The sequence below is a fragment of the Rhipicephalus sanguineus genome, chromosome 9, assembly GCF_013339695.2.
Source record: "Rhipicephalus sanguineus isolate Rsan-2018 chromosome 9, BIME_Rsan_1.4, whole genome shotgun sequence".
NCBI classification, from domain to species: Eukaryota; Metazoa; Arthropoda; class Arachnida; order Ixodida; family Ixodidae; genus Rhipicephalus; species Rhipicephalus sanguineus.
In genome coordinates this window covers 17,245,050-17,267,569 of record NC_051184.2, presented here as the reverse complement: position 1 = coordinate 17,267,569, position 22,520 = coordinate 17,245,050, and the positions used below count along the sequence as shown (strand labels likewise).

Here is a 22,520-nt window from a genome sequence, read left to right as displayed (position 1 = left end):
AGCTTGCAGTGCGAGAGTGCAAGCTTAGTAACTGTAAACACCAGGGGCGTAGCCAGAAATTTTTTTCGGGGGGGGGGGTTCAACCATACTTTATGTATGTTCGTGCCTGCGTTTGTATGTGCGCGTGTATATATACGCAAGAAAAACTGAAAAATTACAGGGGGGGGGGGGGTTGAACCCCCCACCCCCCCTGGCTACGCCCCAGGTAAACACTTTCGAAAAATCAATACATGTTTGCTATGCTACATCTGACTGCTACAGAGTACTCTTGTGGTGCACTCGACCATCTCATCATCAGACACTCTGAACAACATACATCTGGTTCACATGGAGCACTTGGAAGTGCCCTCATCTTCATTCTGTATGACCGCGATCTGACAGCTTAGTTCAAATGGGCTGCTACAACTTCTATTGGTAACGCATCTGCTGTGATTGGATTTAGGCATGTGTGCTCATTGTACGTGAAAGTGTTTGTTTAAAATAGAAGTAGCATGGATGTGTTTCAGCTTCTGGCCTCCAAACGCCCTGGCAGGAGCTGAATGTTGTTCAGATTAGGCTACCTTACTGTGGCCCTGATCTTGATGGGATTCCACATCACACTGTGGTTGAAGTCTGAGCTTGGTAGTAGCCAGTCAAGTGTACGAGCAGTAAAGATCGCTTAACGGGACACTAAAGCAAAGCACTAAATCAGTTCATACTCACAAATTATTCTTTGAGGACTCTGGAGTCTTTACGTTGCGATCACAGGTTCATTATTAGAGAAGAAAAGAAAGGTCAACTTTAAATTTTGTATTGAAACTTCAACACCTGAACGCCAGTGTCACGGATTTCAAGGCCTTCTTTCATATTTCCGGCCATGTTATTTCCATAAAATTTCCTGAAACTTGGTATGTTAGGCCTTTGGCACCTCTAAACCCAATGCAATTAATCTTTATAGATAGGGGATCAGTACATGTTGGGCCTAGCAGATGCTAAAAACCCATGACGTCTTGGTGAACTGGTACTGGGAGCCTCAGGCAGCGTCACCAGCTGTATTTTCTTTTTGTGCATTTTTTTCGCTTGCCAAGCACATTGCAGCAAGCGTGGATCTTTTGGTATCGTGAAAGTGTCATTTGTACAATACAAGTAAAATCGGCTGCATCTTCAATGACACGCCTTGGCAATTTCGTCGATATGCCAATTTCGTGACCTTGTGCTGCCAAATGTGGCTGAGTAAACTCACCGAGATGCGGACACATTGGAAGATATGCATCTCGGCGTGCTCTTGCTGGCTGGAGGAGGTGGGGTCATCCTGGACCACAAATACCAGGATGTTGTTGTACAGCTCCCGTGGGTCGTCTGATGTGAAAGCTGTCGGGTCGCTGATCAGGCTCATGGGAAAGCGCTCCACCACATCCTGCGTGGAAAAGAATAGCAATGAAACATCAGCAACCAGCTGTAGTAAATATCATCAAAGAGTGATAAGCAACTGTAGATTCTGTTTCAGACACATTTTGATATGACAGTAGAAATACTGGAGTATATACTACGATGTACAGGTACAATACTCGTGGCTTAAAAAGCGAAAACTTAGGGCTAAGTAATGCATATACTTTTGTTCCCAGCACCTACAGTTTGTGTCATATTGGCGTAATTCTGAGTCAAACACTTTCACCAGGGCCAACATTACCTTTAGCGACCATATTTCCAGTGACATTACGTGGTTATTACGAGCAATCGTTCACAACACTTGTTATACTAAAAAAAAAAAACAATGTCGCGTCAATCCATGAGTACTGTACAAAGTACATATCTGTATAGTTCTCTTAGGTTTATAACTAAATGTGCTTGTTCTCAAGGTTCATTATATGCTTTTAACAATGGTGAACATCATAAGTCTGCCTATAAACCTGTGAATTGGCCAGCTGCATTCCACAGAATGGATTTGCTATTCTGGATTTCATCTTATACTCGAATACGCTTGTCTTTGCTTCTAGAGTCCTTGTGCAGACGTTTATTTTTAGACTTAGCCATTATTTGGTTGTACTAAGGGCAATGCCAGGTCTTCACCTACGCTTGTTCAGGCAAAGTGCACCTTGTGGACAATAATCATAATGCCATAACAATGCAGAGCAATAATCATCACAAATGGAGCAAGTGTGCTCTGTGCTATTGCTCACACATTGCACTGAACTACTCACACAACTGAACTAGCAGTTATGCAGAGAACAATATTCTGCATAAGCTAAGCTAGGCTGGACTATTAACTTTTCAGCCCATTTTCTTTGCTGAGCATGCCATGAAAAAACACTGAATATCTTAAAAGTACTAAATCATTAGGTAAGTGCTGGTTAGAAATGAGGTAAGGGTGAGCAGGATGATGTTGCAGGAAAGGTGAACCATACCCCATTCTCACAGTCGATGATAATGACCCACTTCCGATCCAGCTTCATCTTCATCTTCTGCGTCCAGATGCCCTTGGACTTTTCCATCTGAAATAACTTCCGCAACCCATCCTTTGGGGTCTCCAGGGCTGGAAAGTGTAAAGGTAATGCTGACTCACTATCACCTTTGTCTATGCTACGTCATAACTAGAGAATAGCATTACACAACACTCTCAGCCTGACTGACAGTGAAGGCACAAGTAGTGTTAAACACGATGTTCCATATGTCTAACAGTTCCCATCTCTGAGGTGCAAACCGCACATCCTGTGGGAGCAAAAAATGGGAGTGTCTCTAATTGGTTTCTACAGTGTTTTCTTCAGCCAACCTTGAGTGGTTCACCAGGAAAGTGTTCACCAAATCCACAGTTAAATGTCACTTCAAACTTTGATACAACAAACCTTAATTTAACGAAGTCAGCTATGTAACAAACTAGCATTTTTATTTCCCAATCTTAGCTCAACTGAAAACCATGTTTTTTGTTGTTTTCGAGATTTAGTGAGTAACCTTGTGCCACAGTTTCAACCTAATGAAATCCTCATGTGTTGCATACATGCACCTCGTCCCTCTATAACAAAGAAAATATTGGGGAACATTAGGTGACAAGGAATCAGTATTTTGCAGGCATCCATTCACATGGAAATCTTGCCAGTGGGTGGCAAAAAACATGTCGAGCTAACATAGTGGAATCCACTGCCATGTCATCACCGTCTGTTGCACCAGTAAGGCATTTGCGCTGAACATGCTCAATTTGTGCTCACTGTGCTGAATGTACACAGGCCATGTCACCCTGTGTACCTGTACTAAAATCCTTGGCCCAATCCAAAAAATGCAGTGTATCTGTTGACCACTTAGGCCATACTGGCTTGTCGTATGCCTGCAGGTTAGTGCATACCACGATAATGTTTTGTTGCCTATAAATAGTCTGTGGCTCTCAATTACCTTCATTTTCAGTTGCAGTGACTGGTCAACCAATGATTATGACTTCGACACAATGCCTATATGGATAAGCACTGGAAATGCATTGGGGCATGTTTGCAGCTACTGACAAACAAGCCAGTGTGCGTGTTGCCAACAATCCTGTCATGATAAGCATCCTCAACTATCTGTACACTGCATGCTTTGAGTGGACGACGAGCCAAATGTGCCACTGGTCACTTCCGTCTCCTCTGCGGAACTGCTTCAAATGAGCACCACTTGTAGAAAAGAAAGCAGCACTGCTGTCATCGTGTTAGCCCACCACACCCACGTGTGGTCTGTAGTGATGCGGGCATAAGGAAACTTGACTGCAGTAAAGGCTTGTGCACACCTGGAAATGGCACCGGTCACACGACCAACTTAGTCGCAACGCGACTGCTTTGGCTCAGCTGCTTGTCTTCGATTTTTGGCTGCGCGACTGCATTCGTGAACCTCTGAATGAATCAGATGCGAAGAAAAAGGACACCAGCTCATTTAGCGAGGCAACAGCAATGCGAGCAGATGTGAATTCTGTGTGGCAATGGGTATAAGTTGCATGCAGATGTGAACATAACAAATGTTGATCGCCTTGGGTCGCTTTTTGGTCACCAGTCACCAATGGTTGTGCGACCAGTGCTAATCACAGGCGTGAACGAGCCTTAACAATCATATAGTAAATCTGCATGTACATACGGTACAGCAAGCACCTACATTTCAATACACGAGCAACAAGTTATCGGGTGTAGTGAAGTAAATTTAAGATGTATCTTGCTAATTCAGCTCGCAACAAATACTATACACGTACTGTCATGAATATCACAGAACGATTTTTGTGATGGATGGCACTGTTTTGATGAGGCTCTAGTGTGCTCAAATCACTGACAACATGCAGCATCCTAACCCGCATCAGAGATAAAACATGTCACATTTTGCTTACCATACTGCTGCCCAACAGAGAAGGTGGCCAAGTGTTCAAGGAAGTACGAAGGTGCCTCCTCAGCTCCAAAGTCACTGTGCTGGTCAGCTGCAGGTCAAATATGAAGATGTCAATGGATTTTCGAATGTGGTTTCTGTAAGACTCGGCAGTTTGTGCACTTACTGAGGTTTGGGAAAACCTTAAGGGCCACAAAAAAAAAATTATTCCGTTGGTATTAGCAAATTAGCAAAAAAGAAAGAAAACCAAAGGAAATAAGGGCCCTATTACTGTAGGAGAAGGTTTGCTAAATGACACAAAGATAGCATGAATGCTGCCCTGAAATTTCTATGCCAGCTTGCTGCAATGTTGTAGATTTAGACAGCGCCTAACCGGGTCTAGTTATTCCTTTTATTAGAAAAAATTGTCTACATTGTATTGGGAAGGATCCAATGAGTGAACTCATATGTCTCAGGAACTTTTACTAACCAGAACAGCTCAGATATAAGGAAGTGCTTTGAAACCCAGGATGTCGCAATGATTTATTTATAAATAAATAAATATGCTGGCAATGGGGTTTCAGTGTAAATTTTCACAAATTATACTTTGACTTTCATGGTTTCTTCTGATGAAATTTTGAAGACAGTTTTGATAGTTTACTTGATCTGTTGAAGCTGATTGTTTCCCCTTAGAGCCTGTACGAATGGTTGCCTTTTCAAGACTAGCTTTCAAAGAAGCAGTACAGCATTTCGCTCTAATGTGGCGGAAAATCATATGAACTTGAAAAATGGGTACCAGCGAAAACACTGAAAACACGTACACAAGAAGAAGGCGTTACACACGGACGAACGCTGGACTTTCAACTGTGCTTTATTGGAAGTTGCATTGCCGCACAAGGCTTCTCACATGCGCATTGCAAATTGAAGTGATGGCAATGCGCATGTGTGAGAAGCCTTGTGCGGCAATGCAACTTCCAATAAAGCACAGTTGAAAGTCCAGCGTTCGTCCGTGTGTAACGCCTTCTTCTTGTGTACGTGTTTTCAGTGTTTTCGCTGGTACCCATTTTTCAAGTTCATAATGCACCAACTGGCCCAACAGCTAGCGCTAATGGAAAATCATATCTTTGCGGGTAGAAGAACACTGCTCTACAGAAACCAAATATCAAATATGAGCGAATAAGTGACGGCAAATTAAATATTAAATGGTCATTTCTAGCACACCGTGTCACATAGAAATGATGTAGTTTCCAGAAAATATTCAAAACATCTTAATGTAATGTAAACCTTTCCATTTCATTTACACACACTAGAGCACTGCACGGGCCGTAATTCTTGGCCCGGGCCCGGCCCGGGCCCGGAACTCGTTCAAATTTACCCGCCCGAACCCGGCCCGGTGACACAAAATGAGACCCGGGCCCGGCCCGAACCCGAGAAAAAATTTCACCTACCCGACCCGGCCCGGCCCGACCACAGATCAGGCCCGACTGAGGCCCGACCAAGTAATCTAGGTGGTGTTGCCCGAACATGGAATATACAGCAAGGTGTTTTAAGTAGCAAATATCTACTTGGCGGATGATTGTTGGCGGATGTTTCGCTAACAATTATACTTTAAGATACGGTAATTTCTTATAAAAAGGCGCTCACGGTGCAAACAGTTGAGAGGACATATTGGATAAAATGAATGTTTGTTCAGCAGTGGTATTAGTGTACCCATTTTTTCTGCAAATATACTGTGGATCATGAAGGGCGTTTTGTAGCAGACATTGTAGCCAGGAAAGTGATTTGCAGCACGAGTTCAGTTTCGATAGGGAGCGCAATAACAACAAAGGATGGATTGATGGATGGATAAACTTTATTTTGGTCCATCGGAACTCGCTCTAGCACGTTGCGGGCCGCTCCGACATCGGAACAGAAAGACCAAGTCTCTCTGCTGCGTCGCAGGCCCGTTGGGCTGCCCATATAGCTGTTCTTCTAGCGCGGAGCTGGTAATAGCAGCCTCCCATTTGGACGGCTTGAGGACTTCGCCACCACGTAACACGAAGCACCGCCAGAGCATTGGCATGGCAGAGAACAAAACGCTCACTTCACATTGTTTTTATTGCACTCAATAGCCTATTGAAATTTATAGCATGCTCTAATCACAAAGCCAATCGTGCAACCTTCTCGATATATAGCACCTGTTTTCACCATTGTAGCACCTTGCCACAGCAAGAGAAACAGAGGGGTAAAAAACCCAAGTTTGTGACCGTTGTTGCAAATACACCAATCTAGGTAAAGTTATGGAACCGCGTGCACCACATGTATGCGTATAAGCAGCCGAAAGGAAGAAAAAAAAAAACTTTCCTGCTTTAAGCACGCCATGCGCTGCTGCATCACGTATCCTGCCGCGCTAAAGCTTCTTGCACTGCTCACGCTGGCCGCACGGGCGCACCACAATTGCCTTGCCAATTGCGAAGGCGTCGGCAGTCGTTCGTAACTTCCACCACTGGAGCAAATCTAGGATTTCTTTGTGGACCTCTGCAGAATGAGCATAGCTGTCCAGCTCATCCCTTCACTTCTCACGTTCCCGAACGTCGTGCCACTCTTCAATGTCGTCTATAAACCTTGTCTTTGAGGGCTTCTCTTTGCAATTTTCAGCACTGTATGGTACGCACGGTTTCCACCGTGCTCGTTTTTTCCATATTATAATGGCAGGGGCGTAGCCAGGGGGTGGGGGGGTTGGGGGGGGGTTCAAACCCCATCCGAAATTTTTCAGTTTTGCTTGCGTATATGTACATGCGCACATACAAACGCACGCACGAACATAAGGTATGGTTGAACCCCCCCCGCGAAAAAATTTCTGGCTACGCCCCTGTATAATGGCGTATGCCTTCCCAGCGATGTTGTACCGGTAGAAGGTGGCCATTGGACCACGCGGTTAGGACTGGCAAGAGGTGTACGAAGCGATTTCGGTATATTTTCGGGGTTCGTTCGAGTTTGGTAACAAAGGCGCGACTAAGCTTCTTGAAGCTTTCTCATTGGATGCATATGGTTCCAATTAAGGGGACATCACCCGGCACGGAATCTATCATTGTCCTTTTTCAAGCAAGATATTTCGTAAAGCGAATATACTTTACCCCACGCCTTGTTTAATGGACCTATACTGTTCCTGCACATTCCAACGCTGTTGTGGCAGTATCACGTAGCTCTCGCACTATATAGCGCAATATACATTGCCTCAAGCACGCGGCTCGCGGACCTCTTGTTAGCGGCCCTCCGCCCGCACATGACTGTCTTCATCAAATTTTTTTTTCTTTATAATTATGTTCTTGAGATACACAGGAATCACAGATCGAAAGCATATTTTTCCTGAGGCACCCCCTGCGGTCACCATGTGTTGATACATAACCGTGAAACAAAAGCTATATTTCAGAATTGACGTCCAGATTTTAGTCATTATGGGTGATACAAAATGACTGGTTCCCCAGACATGAAAGAGAGACTCGCAATACTAAAGGCGAACTGCTGCGCCGGCCACGTGCACGTGCCCTCGATGCCCTTCGGTTTCCTCTTCTTCGATAGAGTCTGGTGCGCTCCAAGTTGCTCCGTTCCGCACTATTTTGCAACAATGGGTATCGATATGTTGTTGGATTCCTGCCGCCAAATCCCCTTCAGAAACGATCCCGTATATGAGATACGGCAAAGGTCTGCTGTGAAATGACGGTAGTTTTAAAACCTGTTCCTCCCTCCCGCACTCCTACCTTCGTCATTACCATAGCCCTTGCAGGAGTAAATTTTTGTGAATGCGGCCCGTTAGCTGAGGTGAGTTTGAGAACCCTGATATGGCGGAACAAGACGATAGCTCAGACTTTAACAATGTGGGCAGACAAAGCAGGCTGTGCATGTCCATCTCGCGCCACATGACCACTGGAAGCCGTCAGAAAGTCACAGAAAAAAATGTGCCTTTATAGGGATTCTATGTACCAAGACTCCGTGCAGTCCTTTCGTTTTAGAGGGAGGCTCTAACTTTCAACGTTTCCCCGCTTTGGAGCTCTGTGATTGCTCTTGCGATGACATCTCATAGGTATAATTTTATTATATTATCCGCCGCGGTGGTATAGCGGTTACGGTGCTCGGCTGCTGACCCGAAGGTCGCGGGTTCGATCCCGGCCGCGGCGGTCCCATTTCGATGGAGGCGAAATGGTAGAGGCCCGTGTACTTAGATTTAGGTGCCCGTTAAAGAACACCAGATGGTCGAAATTTCCGGAGCCCTCCACTACGGCGTCTCTCAAAATCATATCGTGGTTTTGGGACGTAAAATTACATATATTAATATTTATTTATAATTTTATTATATTACATTTATTACTGCGAGAACATAGTAACGTTTTGGATATAAAATAATAACGAAAGCAAATAAGGGGCACGGAACAGCGAAATGTTACATATAAGCGCCTGGTCTCGCCCGTTTCAGATAAATAAAGTATCTCATATGCAAGGAGCAAAAGCAGTTCAGTACTTAAACCTCATAAAACTTCTCCAAATAGCTTACCCCACATAAAAAAGCGGTTTTTCGAGATAAAACGTGGGACTTACATGTAAGCACAGAGTATGCGGAACAAGGCACATTATACAGAAAAATGATTTTTCTATTATCAGTAAATTACTCTTTTACCATTCCAAAAGCACCACGCTCGCCGCGACAAAGCTCTTGGTAAGAGAGGAAACTCGCAGGAAAGTGCAGGTAATGACGCGAACTTGAAATTCACGCAGCAAACGCCGTGAGGGTATAGATTCTGACGGCATCTACTGGGCCCTACGTAGTTTATAGTGGGTAAAAATGAAGTACAGTGACCTCTGAGGGGTCTTAACAGACTTAACATGCCAAGTTTCTGGAAGTTTCATTGAGCGAAGGTCCCCAAAATACAACGAATACAGTTTGAAATCCGCGACGTCAGGTGCGGAGATTTCAGAGCGACATTTCAAAATGGAACTTTGACCTTGATTTTCTCCTTTATTAATAAACTCATAGATGGAGACATTAATGACGTTCGGGTTCTTAGAGTACAATTCATCGGTCTAAACCGATTCAGTGTTTCACTTTAGAGACCCTTTAAGCACGGAGCAAAGTCCAAGCTCGGCCCGACCCGAGCCCGCCACCTCAAACCCGGGCCCGGCCCTAAGCCCGGAGCTTCAGGCCCGAGCCCGGCCCGGGCCCGGGTTTTCGGGTAGGCCCGAGCCCGTGCAGTGCTCTAACACACACTACAGAACGACACAAGCACACGTAGCAAGACATGACCACAGGTATGCACACTCATCTGAACTTTATTCGCATGAGCAAGACTTGCGTTTACCCATACATGGTAAGACAATGAGAAAGATTTTAGCCATTCAATATTATTTCTGGTCTGCGTCTGCACGATTTATCATTAGATAATGCTAATTTGCTAAAAACCCACCTAGTTATTGTTACAATTTCAGTGAGGATTAACTACTCAAGCAAACATTTCAGACTGAATCATTCAGGACGAAATCAACACAACTCACTATAAAAATATGACTATTAATGAGAACTAACAGACAATAATAAGAAAAACGAGCCCTTAAATGTCACTTTGTTTCTTTCATTTATAAAAAGATGAGATATTTGACATCAGCATAAGAAACCATGTAAACAGCTAGGGTTTCATTACTGTAGGTTGTATGTTAACAAAAAGTGTCTCTGAGTGTGCCTCCCCTTTAACAAACAAAAAGAAAGCAGAGATGCTACATCAGCATATTTGTGGCCAATAAGTGTAGTTAAACAGGCGTGTGCTCACAGCTGCTACATCATTGGTGGGCGATAATAGAAGTTTACAGTCACAGAGCGAAAGCAAGTGTGAACGGGTGTCAACTCGAACTTGTAATGCATAACTATTCGCAATTGCAGCAGTTTTCATGTTATTGTACTGCCAGTATTAAAGCCCATTTGTTTATCCACACTCGCCAGGGCTCTGGTGACATGTATGCCCAGTGGTGTGGAAAATTTCACTTTTAAAACAGCACTGTGATGCCTTTCATTGTGGGGCATTATAGCAAACAAAATGTATACACCCATGGCACATTGCATCTACAGACGTCCATTACAGAAAAATAGAGTGATCTCTCGAACTCTTTTTCATCTTATGTTGATCACTAAAATTCAAGCCTAACACTGGAACCATGCGTGTTCTGTTCATAGTACTCACTTCTTAAATGGCAAGTGCTACGATGACTAAATGTGACAAAGAGAAGTGAGACAGCACGCTAAACGCATTATGCAATCTGACCTTTGGGTCACCCTAAAGCCCCCCCTATGATAAACTCGCCTATGATATTGTCACGTGGTCGTGACGTCGACAAAGACAGCAGTCAGCACGTCCGAGATGAAACTGTTTATTTGGCCGAACTTGTGGCCGGGAAACTGAAATTCAATCTACAGCAATACACTGATAGCGGCAGACAGAGCGTCGACCGTCGATCAACTGACAAGCAGTCAAGCGCATCGGCTTTTATACAGGCGCTATCGAACTTTCCAGCGATATCGCTGGTGGCGGCGTTATCTCTCGACGAAGCTGGAACATTCTCGTGCGGCGCGCAATCTTAACAGATTGTTCCAAAACAATCGCGAAGCTTCCTACACATCACGGCGAGGCCTGCGCAGCGCGTTGCCCACAGTCTTTGTGGGTGAAGCTTACACTCATGAAATATAAGACTCGCGGCAATGCCCCCCTCTGAAAAAGCATCGTCCCGATGCTTAAAAACAGAACATGAATACATGCAATACTAAAGAAAACTAATAAAGAAGGAACTGTCTACGGTGCCGGCAGCCGGCAGAGCAGGCTGCACGGGATAATGCCGGCACTTCGTCTCGATTGGCTGGCTGCAGTCATGTGACCAAACTGCCGGTATTTCTGCTTTAGTGGGGTAGTGCCGGCACAGTATATCATGGCATTGTGCATGATGCCCGTGTCACTGAGGCGCTTTGCCTGGCTTCGAGAGACGTTTAGTACATTTTCCTGTTGCTCAGTGAAGGCCCTCTGCGCCCTTCGGGCGCGGAAAACTAATCGTGGCTTCGCCCTCGCTTCGCGAGTGCGGCCATTGAGCGATAGCGAAATGGCCGGTTGGCAGGGTCACGGTCACGCGCTACTGGCCGCTGTCGCGGCCACGCGCTGTTTAGCCCGCGCGCCTGCCCCTTCGGGGCAGGCGCCCGTCCGTGCCAGCGTCCGTGGTGTGCCCGTGTCACTGGGGCGCACGTAACCCACGAGCCGGTTCGCGCTTCTCAGTCTGGTAACAGACTAATGCAACACCAAACAATACCCTGCCGTAAAAAAAAGAAGAAAAAAAGACGAGACTGCAGCGTGGTTCGAACCAACGTCCTAGCAGTTCCGAGCACGACACGTTAACCGCTGCGCCACTAGGGCCAATCGGTCACGACCTCCTCTAAGGAGGTCGTGCAATCGGTTAGGTAGGTTTAACGGGCTGCATTTGTACTGTCACGATGGACGTAACTTTAAGACTCGTTATTCTTACGTTCAGAAGTAACTGCAACGGCTCCTAACACTGCCAAAGCAGAAATACCGGCAGTGTGGTCACATGACTGCAGCCAGCCAATCGAGACGAAGTGCCGGCATTATCCCGTGCAGCCTGCTCTGCCGGCTGCCGGCACCGTAGACAGTTCCAATAAGGAAAGCAAACATTAGAGTCCTCAGGTGTGCTAACGAGCATAGTACGGTTTAAGGCGCACCACATGCACGACCTCGGGTCGAGCTCGGCGCCTCTGGGAGTTCGTGATGCCGTCGGGGACAACCTCGTAGTAGAGTACGCCGAGACGTCGAAGTACCCTGTACGGTCCGAAGTATCGTCGAAGAAGCTTCTCGCTCAGTCCGCGTCGTCGTATTGGCGTCCAGACCCAGACACGGTCACCGGCCTGGTACTCGACGAAGCGTCGTCGAAGATTGTAGCGACGGCTGTCGGTGTGCTGCTGGGTCTTGATGCGCAGGCGGGCCAGCTGTCGAGCTTCTTCGGCACGTTGTAAGTAAGCGGCGGCGTCGACATTTTCTTCGTCGGTGACATTGGGTAACATGGCGTCGAGCGTCGTCGCTGGGCTCCTTCCGTAGACCAACTTGTACGGCGTCATCTGCGTCGTTTCTTGGACGGCCGTGTTGTAAGCGAAGGTCACATACGGAAGGACGGCGTGCCACGTCCTGTGCTCAACGTCGACGTACATGGCGAGCATGTCGGCGATGGTCTTATTTAGACGCTCGGTGTGTCACGTATTATTATTATTAGTGATTCGAAGGAAAAGGAAAAAGGCACCTAATTTCTGCAGCCCAATAGGGAGCACGGCGCAGTGCCTTAGGGGGTAGGGGGAAGTGGGAGAAAAGAAGAGAAGAAAGAGAAAAAGAGGAAAGGGGTCAAGGCGCAGCAGGCGCGGGCGCGGCAAGGTTGGCGTGGAGCTGAGGCTGCAGCGGTTGAATTCCGCAGCCGAGGTTGTGGTCTGCCGTAGCCGACGATGTCGGGATTCCTTGGGGGGATGTGCCGACGAGTAGGGGCGAGTGTACTCGCTCCTGGGGGCACCTGGCTGCGCGCCGATCGCCTGGAGGCAGGTGGCTCGCAGCGGATGTTCCTCAGGCAGGTACTGGATCACTGCCTGCAGAGTTGCCATCAGGTTCGCGATGAATGCGTCCCTGGGATCCTCTGCAGGCGTGATAGGAGAGGCAGCAGGCAGGTGGTCCACCGCGGCGGAAGTCACTGCTGGCTGCGGGGGTCGGCGCGGCGCTGTAGTAGTGCGCTGCTGGCCGAGGTCCTTGAAGGGGCTACGAGGAGGGCAGCGTTTCAAGGCGGCAGCGTAGGAGCGCACCTCGCGGGACTCCTCGCGAACCGCCGCTCTGACTGCCCGTCTCGACAGCGGCGTGGTAGAAGTGGCCAGCAGGGTGGCCACACGACGTTCCTCCTGCCAGCGGGGGCAGGAGGGGGTGTCAGCTGCATGGGCTCCGCCACAGTTGATGCAGTGGGGCTTGCAGCTCTCGGCAGGCGGGTGTTTACGGCCGCACCGTATGCAGTCGCCAGCACGCTGGCAAGCGGCAGCGACGTGGCCGAAGCGGCCGCACTGTCGGCACTGCATAGGGCGCGGCTTCACGTGACGAACACGTAGCTGCAGCCCGTAGATGGAGATCTGCGCTGGGGGAACAGCAGTCGCGAAGCGGAGCTTCACTGAACGGCCCTCCCTGGTCGCAGCAGTTACTGGAGCAGACGAAACGATGGCCCCGATCAGCTCCGAGTCAGCAAGGTCACCGTCCACACCGTACACGAAGCCGAGGCACGATCGACGGTCGGCAGGCTCCCTGGCGGTGACGGGGATGTCGTGGAGCTCCGAGATGGACAGGAGCCCGGCCAGACACTCGGGCGTGGTCGCGTCAGCGGCCACAACGTTGCGCAGGTGGTTAACGCGCACCGCCGCAACTCCGGGCCGCCCGGCGAGACCCGCAGCGAGCGTCAGGCGTGGCGTTCCCCGAAAGGTGCCGCCGGGAGTGGAGGGCCGAAAGAGTACGGTCCCCACAACTGCCGCGTCGATGTTGATGGCCGCGGTCTCCATGGCCCTTGCTCTCCGACTAGCTGCCTTGGACATGACGACCTTGAAGTCGTCACCGGCAGGCGGGGAGCTCGGGCGAGGGTGCGGGCGGTCGACAACGATGGAGGGAGGCCTCGGTGCTGTCGCGGCCTCTGCTGTTGCAGCTGTAGAGTTGCGGGGCTGCTGCCCCTGCTTGCTCTTTCGCTGGTGCTTTCTGCGCTGCTCCGGGTGAGATGGAGAAGCTGCTGCGAGTGTGCACGCCGCTGTCTCTTGCGAGGCGGTGGCGAGCACGGCGCTGGTGTCGTCCGTTGTGTTTACGGGCGTGAGAGGTAGGGAAGCGTCGGTCACGGCCTGCTTGGACGGGCCTGCTGGTCCGTCTTCGCTGCTGGCCTCGCGTGATCGCTTCCGCGTTGCTGTGCAGTCCATCTGCTCTTCCTCGGCTGTCTCGGAGGGCGGGCAGACTGCGTGTTCTTCTGCACCGTCGCTTGCGGGAGCCGTGGCCTCCTCCGTGTTGGTGCTTGTGGCGGTAGCTGCCGCGATGGTGGGGGCCGGCTGAGAGGGTGTCGGAACCGACGTAGTCGCCTCCTTGGCCTTCTCCTTCAGCCAGCCGCCGATCACGTTGACGGCTTGCTTCTCCAGCTGTTGGCTTTCTTCCCTGTTCGTTCCCGAAGCCGCGCTCGCCTTGGCGTGCTCGTGGCTAATAGGGGCAGGCAGGGAGTCGCTCCTTGTTGCACTCGCAGCCGGGACTTTCGTCCGGTCGGTGCGTGTAATAGGGGGTGCCGCGATTGCGGCTGCGGACTCGGGGGGTGGGAGAAGAGATGTTCTTTTTCCTCTCTTGGCCTTGCCCTTGGCCCGCTTCTTGCTGCTGTTAGCTGGCGCTGGTTGTGGCTCCGGCTGTTGTTGTTGTTGTTCTACTGCTGCGCTCGCTTGTAGTCCCTGAGACGCGATGTAGTGCTGCAGAGATTCCTGATGTTTTGCGATGGCGTTGATGGCATTCGCGGTAGCCATCGTCAGACAAAGAGGTGAATAATCCTACGGTGGTGACGCCGCGCGTGAGCGCGGGCCGTGCTCGTGGTTAGCGTGACGCCCAGACGTCCGCACTCGTCAGTGGTTCCAACGGAACTCCCACGTATCTCGGGAGCGCTTGCAATGTGTGATGGAGTTGGGAGAGAGAGCGAGGCCGGAGACCGTGGTGTCACAGCAAACCAACTTTATATCCCACACCACGGCAAACCAAAAAATTACCACACTAAAAATTTACAATTAGGAGTAACATGTGCAAAAACGCCAAGCGTTACAAAAGAATACAACAAACGCCTCTAACCATGCTCGACTCTAATGGCACGAAAGTCTAGCTATGCAAATGGAAAGTTCTTACTTCACGTGAGTCCGTCGCCTCGCTTCCGTGCCAAAGTCGACGCTCGATCCCGTCGACGATGCTCCTCCACGTCTGAGTGTCGCCGCCGTCGAAGCTGCCGCGTCGCTAGTCGTCCTCGTCGCTGACCCGTCGGTCTTTCTTCGAGAACGTCGTCTCGTCCGGTTAGGCCTAACCCTCGGCCTATCCTCTTGGTGCCACTGGGTCAAACTGCCGACGTGGCTCTCCGGTGATTGTCGGCGGGTTGCCGTCTCGTCGAGCTGTGGTAGTGCCGTAGGTGCCCTGCGAACTGCTGAATGAGGCTGCTGCAAGCTCGGGGAGCCTCACTTGGGTGACGCCAAGGTCGACGGCTACCCTCCCGAGCCTCTCGTGCCGCTGCCCCCAGAACGAGGCCCTACTGCTCTCGTCGAGGGTGCGACGCTGGCTTGCCACACCTTGCTCCTCGACGACCCCACCGAACAATGACTACTTGATCCTCTGGGGTTCCGCACCTCAGTTCGGGTCGCGTGGCACGCGCCTTCCTCCGGCCAATGGCTTGCGTCGACGTGGCGGGGGTGCACACCATCGGGTATTTTTCCATTCCCCGCACACCATCGACGCCTTGCGCTGTCCGGCGCGCGCCCCGTGCCCCTTTACTCATGACACGGTGAGGCCATTGGTCTGCGGGTGGTAGGCGGTGGTGCGGCGGTGGCTCGTCTCGCTGTACTTCAAGATCGCCTGAGTTAGGTCCGCAGTAAAGGCGGTACCTCTGTCTGTGATGAGGACCTCTGGGGCGCCATGACGCAAGACGATGTTCTCCACGAAGAACTTGGCTACCTCGGCGGCACTCCCTTTGGGCAAGGCCTTTGTCTCGGCGTAGCGGGTGAGGTAGTCAGTCGCTACGACGATCCACTTGTTGCCGAAAGTCGACGTCGGGAACGGCCCCAGTAGGTCCATCCCGATTTGCTGGAACGGCCGGTGAGGTGGATCGATTGTCTGCAGAAGTCCCGCTGGCCTAGTCGGCGGTGTCTTCCGTCGCTGGCAATCTCGGCAAGTCTTAACGTAGTGGGCGACGTCGGCAGCAAGGCGTGGCCAGTAGTATTTTTCCTGTACTCTGGCGAGCGTTCGGGAAACACCGAGGTGTCCAGCCGTCGGGTCGTCGTGTAGGGCCTGGAGGACTTCTGGTCGCAATGATGAGGGCACGACGAGAAGGTAGTCGGTTCGAAGTGGCAAGAAGTTCTTCTTCAGGAGAACGCCGTTCCGTAAGAAAAACGACGGCAGTCCTCGCTTGAATACCTTCGGAACCACGGCGGTCTTGCACTCGAGGTACTCAATAAGGCACCCCAGTTCCGCGTCGGACCCGTTGCCTTTCGGCGAAGTCGTCGGCACTTATAGTTCCGAGGAAGCAGTCATCGTCGTCGTCTTGCGGCGGCGCGTCGACGGGGGCACGAGACAGGCAGTCGGCGTCAGAGTGTTTTCGTCCAGACTTGTACACGACGGTAATATCGAATTCTTGAAGCCTCAGACTCCATCGTGCGAGACGACCTGAAGGGTCCTTCAAGTTAGCTAGCCAACATAAGGCGTGATGGTCACTGACAACTTTGAAGGGCCTGCCATAGAGGTAGGGGCGAAACTTTGACGTAGCCCAGAGAATGGCAAGGCATTCCTTTTCTGTTGTGGAATAGTTTGCTTCTGCCTTGGATAGTGACCGGCTAGCATAACTGATAACCCTTTCAAGCCCGTCAGTCTTTTGCACAAGGACGGCACCGAGTCCTACGCTGCTTGCGTCGGTGTGTATTTCCGTATCGGCGCAATCGTCGAAATGCGCAAGTATGGGTGGCGTCTGCAGGCGTCGTTTAAGTTCTTGAAAGGCTTGCACTTGCTCCGTTTCCCACCTGAATTCCACGTTATTCTTCGTGAGAAGCGTCAGTGGTTCGGCGATCCGTGAAAAGTTTTTGACGAAGCGTCGGTAATAGGCACATAAGCCGAGAAATCGGCGCACGGCCTTGTCGGTGGGTGGCGCAAAGTCGGCGATGGCAGCTGTTTTCCGCGGGTCTGGGCGCACTCCAGACTTGCTGATCACATGACCCAGAAACAAGAGCTCGTCATACGCGAATCTGCACTTTTCTGGCTTCAGGGTCAGTCCAGAGGCCTTGATTGCTTGAAGTACTGCCTCAAGCCGCCGGAGATGCTCGTCGAAGGTCGAGGAAAACACGACGACGTCGTCCAAATACACAAGGCACGTCTGCCACTTCAATCCGGCCAGTACGGTGTCCATGACACGCTGGAACGTCCGAGCAAAGACCGAAATGCATGACCTTGAACTCAAAGAGGCCGTCGGGTGTTATAAAGGCAGTCTTTTCTCGGTCTCTCTCGTCGACTTCGATTTGCCAGTAGCCGGTCTTGAGGTCCATCGACGAAAAGTGCGTCGCGTTGTGAAGTCGATCCAGGGTGTCGTCTATTCGTGGGAGGGGGTACACGTCCTTCGTGATTTTGTTCAGGCGCCGGTAATCAACGCAGAAGCGCAGTGTCCCGTCCTTCTTCTTCACTAACACCACGGGTGACGCCCACGGGCTCTTGGACGGCTGGATGATGTTGTCGCATAGCATCTCGTCGACTTGTTTCTTTATCGCGTCGCGCTCTCGAGTAGAAACTCTGTATGGGCTCTGACGGAGTGGTCGAGAATTTTCTTCTGTTATAATGCGGTGCTTCGCAAGGGGCGTTTGTCGGACCCGCGATGACGACGAGAAACAGTCCTTGTATTGCAAGAGCAGGGTTTTGAGCTGGTCTTGTTTGGCCTTCGAAAGGCTCAGGTTGACGTCAAAATCCGGTTCGGGACCTCTATTCGTCGAAGCAGGTTCGGCAGCATCGAAGAGGGCGAAAGCATCGCTGGCGGCTACACATTCGTCGATGTAGGCAACCGTCGTACCGAAGTTGAGGTGCCTATATTCGTGGCTGAAGTCTGTCAGCACTACTTTTGCTTTACCGTCACGCAGCTCGGCTATACCTCGTGCGACGCAAATTTGACGGTTCAGGAGTAGGTGCTGATCGCCCTCGATGACGCCTTCAAGGTTCGCAGGTTTTTCGGTGCCGACGGAAATAATGACGCTGGAGCGCGGCGGAATGGTCACCTGCTCTTCTATCACATTCAATGCATGGTTGCCTGGCATCGCGTGGGGCGGGAGCGCTTTGTCTGAGTTCAGTGTTATCGACTCAGACCTCAGGTCGATGACGGCGCCGTGGTCACTTAGGAAGTCCATTCCCAGTATCACATCCCTGGAGCAGTTTTGTAGAATTACAAAGCTCGCAGGATAAGTCCGGTTATTGATGGTGACTCGTGCCGTGCAGACACCAATCGGCGTTATCAGATGGCCTCCAGCGGTCCGGATCTCGGGGCCTTCCCAAGCAGTCCTAACTTTCTTCAACTGTGCTGCGAACGGCCCACTGATGACGGAATAGTCGGCTCCAGTATCGACGAGAGCGGTGACGTTGTGGCCGTCGATCAGAACGTCGAGGTCGCTAGTCCGCCGTCTTGCGTTGCGGTTACGTCGCGGCGTCGGGTCACGGCTGCGTCGGTTTGCACCGCTGCTTCCGCGTTGCGTCGTCAGGTCTGCTTCCGGTCGCAAAGTTTCGTCTTCAGGACGTCGTTCGGCGTGCGGCGGGGGCTCGGAACTTCGTCGCGGCGTCGTCGTCGACGGCGGAGGATCTTCAGCATTTCGTCGTTCAGCAACCGCACCTCCATCGGTTGCTGCCCTTAGTTTTCCGGATACGGGCTAGGCGACCTGCCCCGGTTTGGGCCAGTGTACGGCCGGCGGTGCGGTGACATGTAGCGGCCGGGCGACGGCGAGAGGGAAGGTCGTCGTTCTTGCCACTGTGTTCCGGTGAGGTAGTCGTTGATGTCGCGCGGCCGTTCGCCTGACTGCGGGCGCGGCGCGTTGATAGCGAATCCGCGTAGTCCCATCTGTCGGTACTGGCAGCGGCGGTACGTGTGGCCGGCCTCTCCGCAGTGGTAGCAGAGCGGGCGGTTGTCGGGGGCACGCCAGACATCGGTCTTCCTCGGGGTGTTGCGCTGGCCGACAGGTGGTCGGCAGGGCGTCGGTGGCGGCGGCGGCGTCTGGCGACGGTACTGCGGCGGTGTGGCGTCTTGGCGTGGACGAGGAGCGGGGGCGTTGCGTCGGGCTGCTGCAGCATAGTTCATTGCTTGCAGCTGCGGCTGCGCTGCATCGGGGGTGCCCAGCGACTGCTGGATTTCCTCGCGGACCATGTCGGCGATCGAATCCACTTGAGGCTGCGCTGAAGGCAACAGCTTGCGCAGCTCCTCCCGCACTATTGCTCTGATGGTTTCCCGTAGGTCGTCGGTGCCTAGCGAGTGCGCTTCGGTGTAGCCTGTCGACATGGTTGAGCGGTTGTACTGCTTCGTCCGAATCTCGAGGGATTTTTCAATTGTTGTAGCCTCCTTTAGGAATTCGGTGACAGTTTTCGGTGGGTTCCGCACCAATCCTGCAAAGAGGTCTTGTTTCACTCCCCGCATAAGGAAGCGGACCTTTTTTTCCTCAGGCATGGCAGCATCGGCCAGGCGGAAAAGTCGCGTCATCTCTTCCGTGTAGATAGTGACCGTCTCATTCGGTAGCTGTGCTCTTGTCTCCAGCAAAGCAGCGGCCTTTTCCTTGCGGACGACGCTCGCGAAGGTATTAAGGAACGTCGTCCGAAAGAGGTCCCAGGATTGAAGGCTCTATTCATGGTTCTCGAACCACGTCTTCGCGGCGTCTTCTAAGTAGAAGTAGACGTGGCGCAGCTTCTCTTCGGTGTCCCAGTGGTTGAAGGTGGCGACTCGCTCGTACGTCTCCAGCCAGCTCTCCGGGTCTTCAAACGACGATCCACGGAAAGTCGGTGGCTCCCTTGGCTGTTGCATCACTACCGTTGTAGGTGGCAGGGTGTCTGTCATCGTCTCGGCGGTCGATGTGACGGTCTTCGGCTGCCTGGTGTTTTCGGGAAGGAGCCCGTACTCTGGTTGTAGTCCCTTCTGCCGGCGGCTGGTTCGAGGATCCTGGTTGTCCTTAGAGTCGTCTTCTTCTCGGCTTGGGCTTGGGTCAGCGCCCCGCGGTGGCGTCCGGATCATGAAGCAGCACCTCCACCAGATGTCACGTGGTCGTGACGTCGACAAAGACAGCAGTCAGCACGTCCGAGATGAAACTGTTTATTTGGCCGAACTTGTGGCCGGGAAACTGAAATTCAATCTACAGCAATACACTGATAGCGGCGGACAGAGCGTCGACCGTCGATCAACTGACAAGCAGTCAAGCGCATCGGCTTTTATACAGGCGCTATCGAACTTTCCAGCGATATCGCTGGTGGCGGCGTTATCTCTCGACGAAGCTGGAACATTCTCGTGCGGTGCGCAATCTTAACAGATTGTTCGAAAACAATCGCGAAGCTTCCTACACATCACGGCGAGGCCTGCGCAGCGCGTTGCCCACAGTCTTTGTGGGTGAAGCTTACACTCATGAAATATAAGACTCGCGGCAATATTCCTAAGTAAATAAGTTAAAACAGCAAACTGCTATTGATGAGTTCTGGAATGTCTCTTTGTGAACTATCAAAACCATGAAATCATGAAAGAAATATAAGTGCCTATTATGTTTCCTTTAAACATGCCCATCCTCTAACAAACATAACTTAGCAGGGAACATTTTGCATTAGACAGATGTGCCTATTTATTGCACAATGCGTGCACAGCTGGTGAAGGATGGCATGGTTGAAAGCTTCAGGAAAGGCCTTCATCCTGCAGTGAATTATTCACTCAATAGTATGTAAGGTTGTCTCAGTGAGTGATAACATTAATGCATTGTCATGCGCCTACTTAATCATTCAAGAAGACAGCCAAGGAGAATCACGCGAAGGCACTGCAATAAAAGAGCAGGGGAAACAAAAAGCCAACACTGACCGGAGCTGTAGCCATTGGAGTATGCCGACCTTGAGCTCCTCATGTCTAGGTCGGCTCGGTCCTTGTGCACCAAATAGTTGTCGTAATCACTGCGAGCACAACAAACACTGCACTGGTCACCGTTGAACACCCGGTGTCAGCATCCAAAAGCTGGCAGGAGTGCACTGGTTCAGGGCGCAGCCCCAATCAGGCACAGCGTAAAACGCCCCTGCGCAGAGGCTGGACTGGGCGCTTATCTTCGCCACATACCTAAAGATAACTCTCTCAATCTCGGGAACGCTTGCAGCACTCCACACAACAACTCCCCACATTCAACACACATTATCAGCTCTGGAGCAATGTCAACTGATTACCGGGCCTGTCCAAGTGAGCAGCGACGCTAATGCAAACAAAGCAATTGGGGTGGGGCTAGTGAAAAATTGATAGTAAAAGGAAGTCTAGGTAAATCTCAAATGCCTTCAGGCAGTCTAAAACCTCCGTTCACATTTTGCTGCAACTCAAGCATCGAGGCACAAAACAAAGCTCTGCAATAACATGCAATGTCAAACTTAATATTCTGTGAAATGGTGTCCAACTGATTATGAAGTTGCAGACCTTAGGCACTCTTAGATGATGCATCAACAAAGGAGGAAAAAGTGAGAGGCACAGGCACCTTACACCACTGAGAGTAGATGGAGCATTTTGACCCACATTCTTTACCTGCTTTTAAGGATGAAAAAAAGAAATAAGAAATGGAACAGGATCTAGAACTTCTGAAATGACTTGTTACACTGTTTTTGCTCCTAGCTTTTTCTGCCACTGGTGTCACCTCAGAAGTTTTCTTAACATATGCTTTCAATACCACAGTCCCTAGATGTGTCAAACAATAGCCACTTTCACTAGTCTGATCCTGACTAGCAGCACATGCCTGACTATCAAGGCATTTTCTGCATACCCCATATGTTACAGTTGATGGTACTTTCAGTGCTTTTTTTAAATTTTATATTCCAGCTATTTAACCTCTTAGTCCTCTCTTGAAAAAGGAACTCAAGAGAGTTGTGATTGGGGCTAGTCAGAACAAATAATTCACACAAAGATGTCTTCACATCTCTTGTCACTCGTATTGTGTTTGCGCTTGCTACCATCAAGAATGAGAAAGAAAATTGGCATCCACCCATTTGTAGCACGAACCTACAAAAAATCCATACAGATTTCTCTGAAAGAAAAGCTACCTTGTTGCCGAAAAATTCGTCCTGGTGTGGGCATTAAACCCGGGACCCGTGGGACCAACTTTTCAGGCGGTTGCTCTACTACTTGTGCTAACCTGAAGGCTAGTGATTGGCAGCACGAGGGCCGTTTCCTTTGACTTCTAGAATGACATT

The 22,520-nt window shown here is 50.6% G+C and overlaps 1 protein-coding gene across 4 annotated transcripts in view; it reads right to left on the bottom strand.

Annotated features, from left to right (window-relative positions):
* Nucleotides 1-22,520, bottom strand: part of LOC119404664 (epidermal growth factor receptor kinase substrate 8) — a 136,342-nt gene that overhangs the window by 38,859 nt on the left and 74,963 nt on the right. For all 4 annotated transcript variants that reach the window (XM_049418962.1, XM_049418963.1, XM_037671260.2 and 1 more), the window contains 4 exons: nt 21,160-21,248; nt 4,316-4,402; nt 2,385-2,512; nt 1,223-1,396 (listed from right to left, as the gene is read on the bottom strand). In XM_049418962.1, the coding sequence (XP_049274919.1) occupies nt 1,223-1,396; nt 2,385-2,512; nt 4,316-4,402; nt 21,160-21,248 (478 nt within the window). The remainder of the gene's footprint in view (nt 1-1,222; nt 1,397-2,384; nt 2,513-4,315; nt 4,403-21,159; nt 21,249-22,520) is intronic.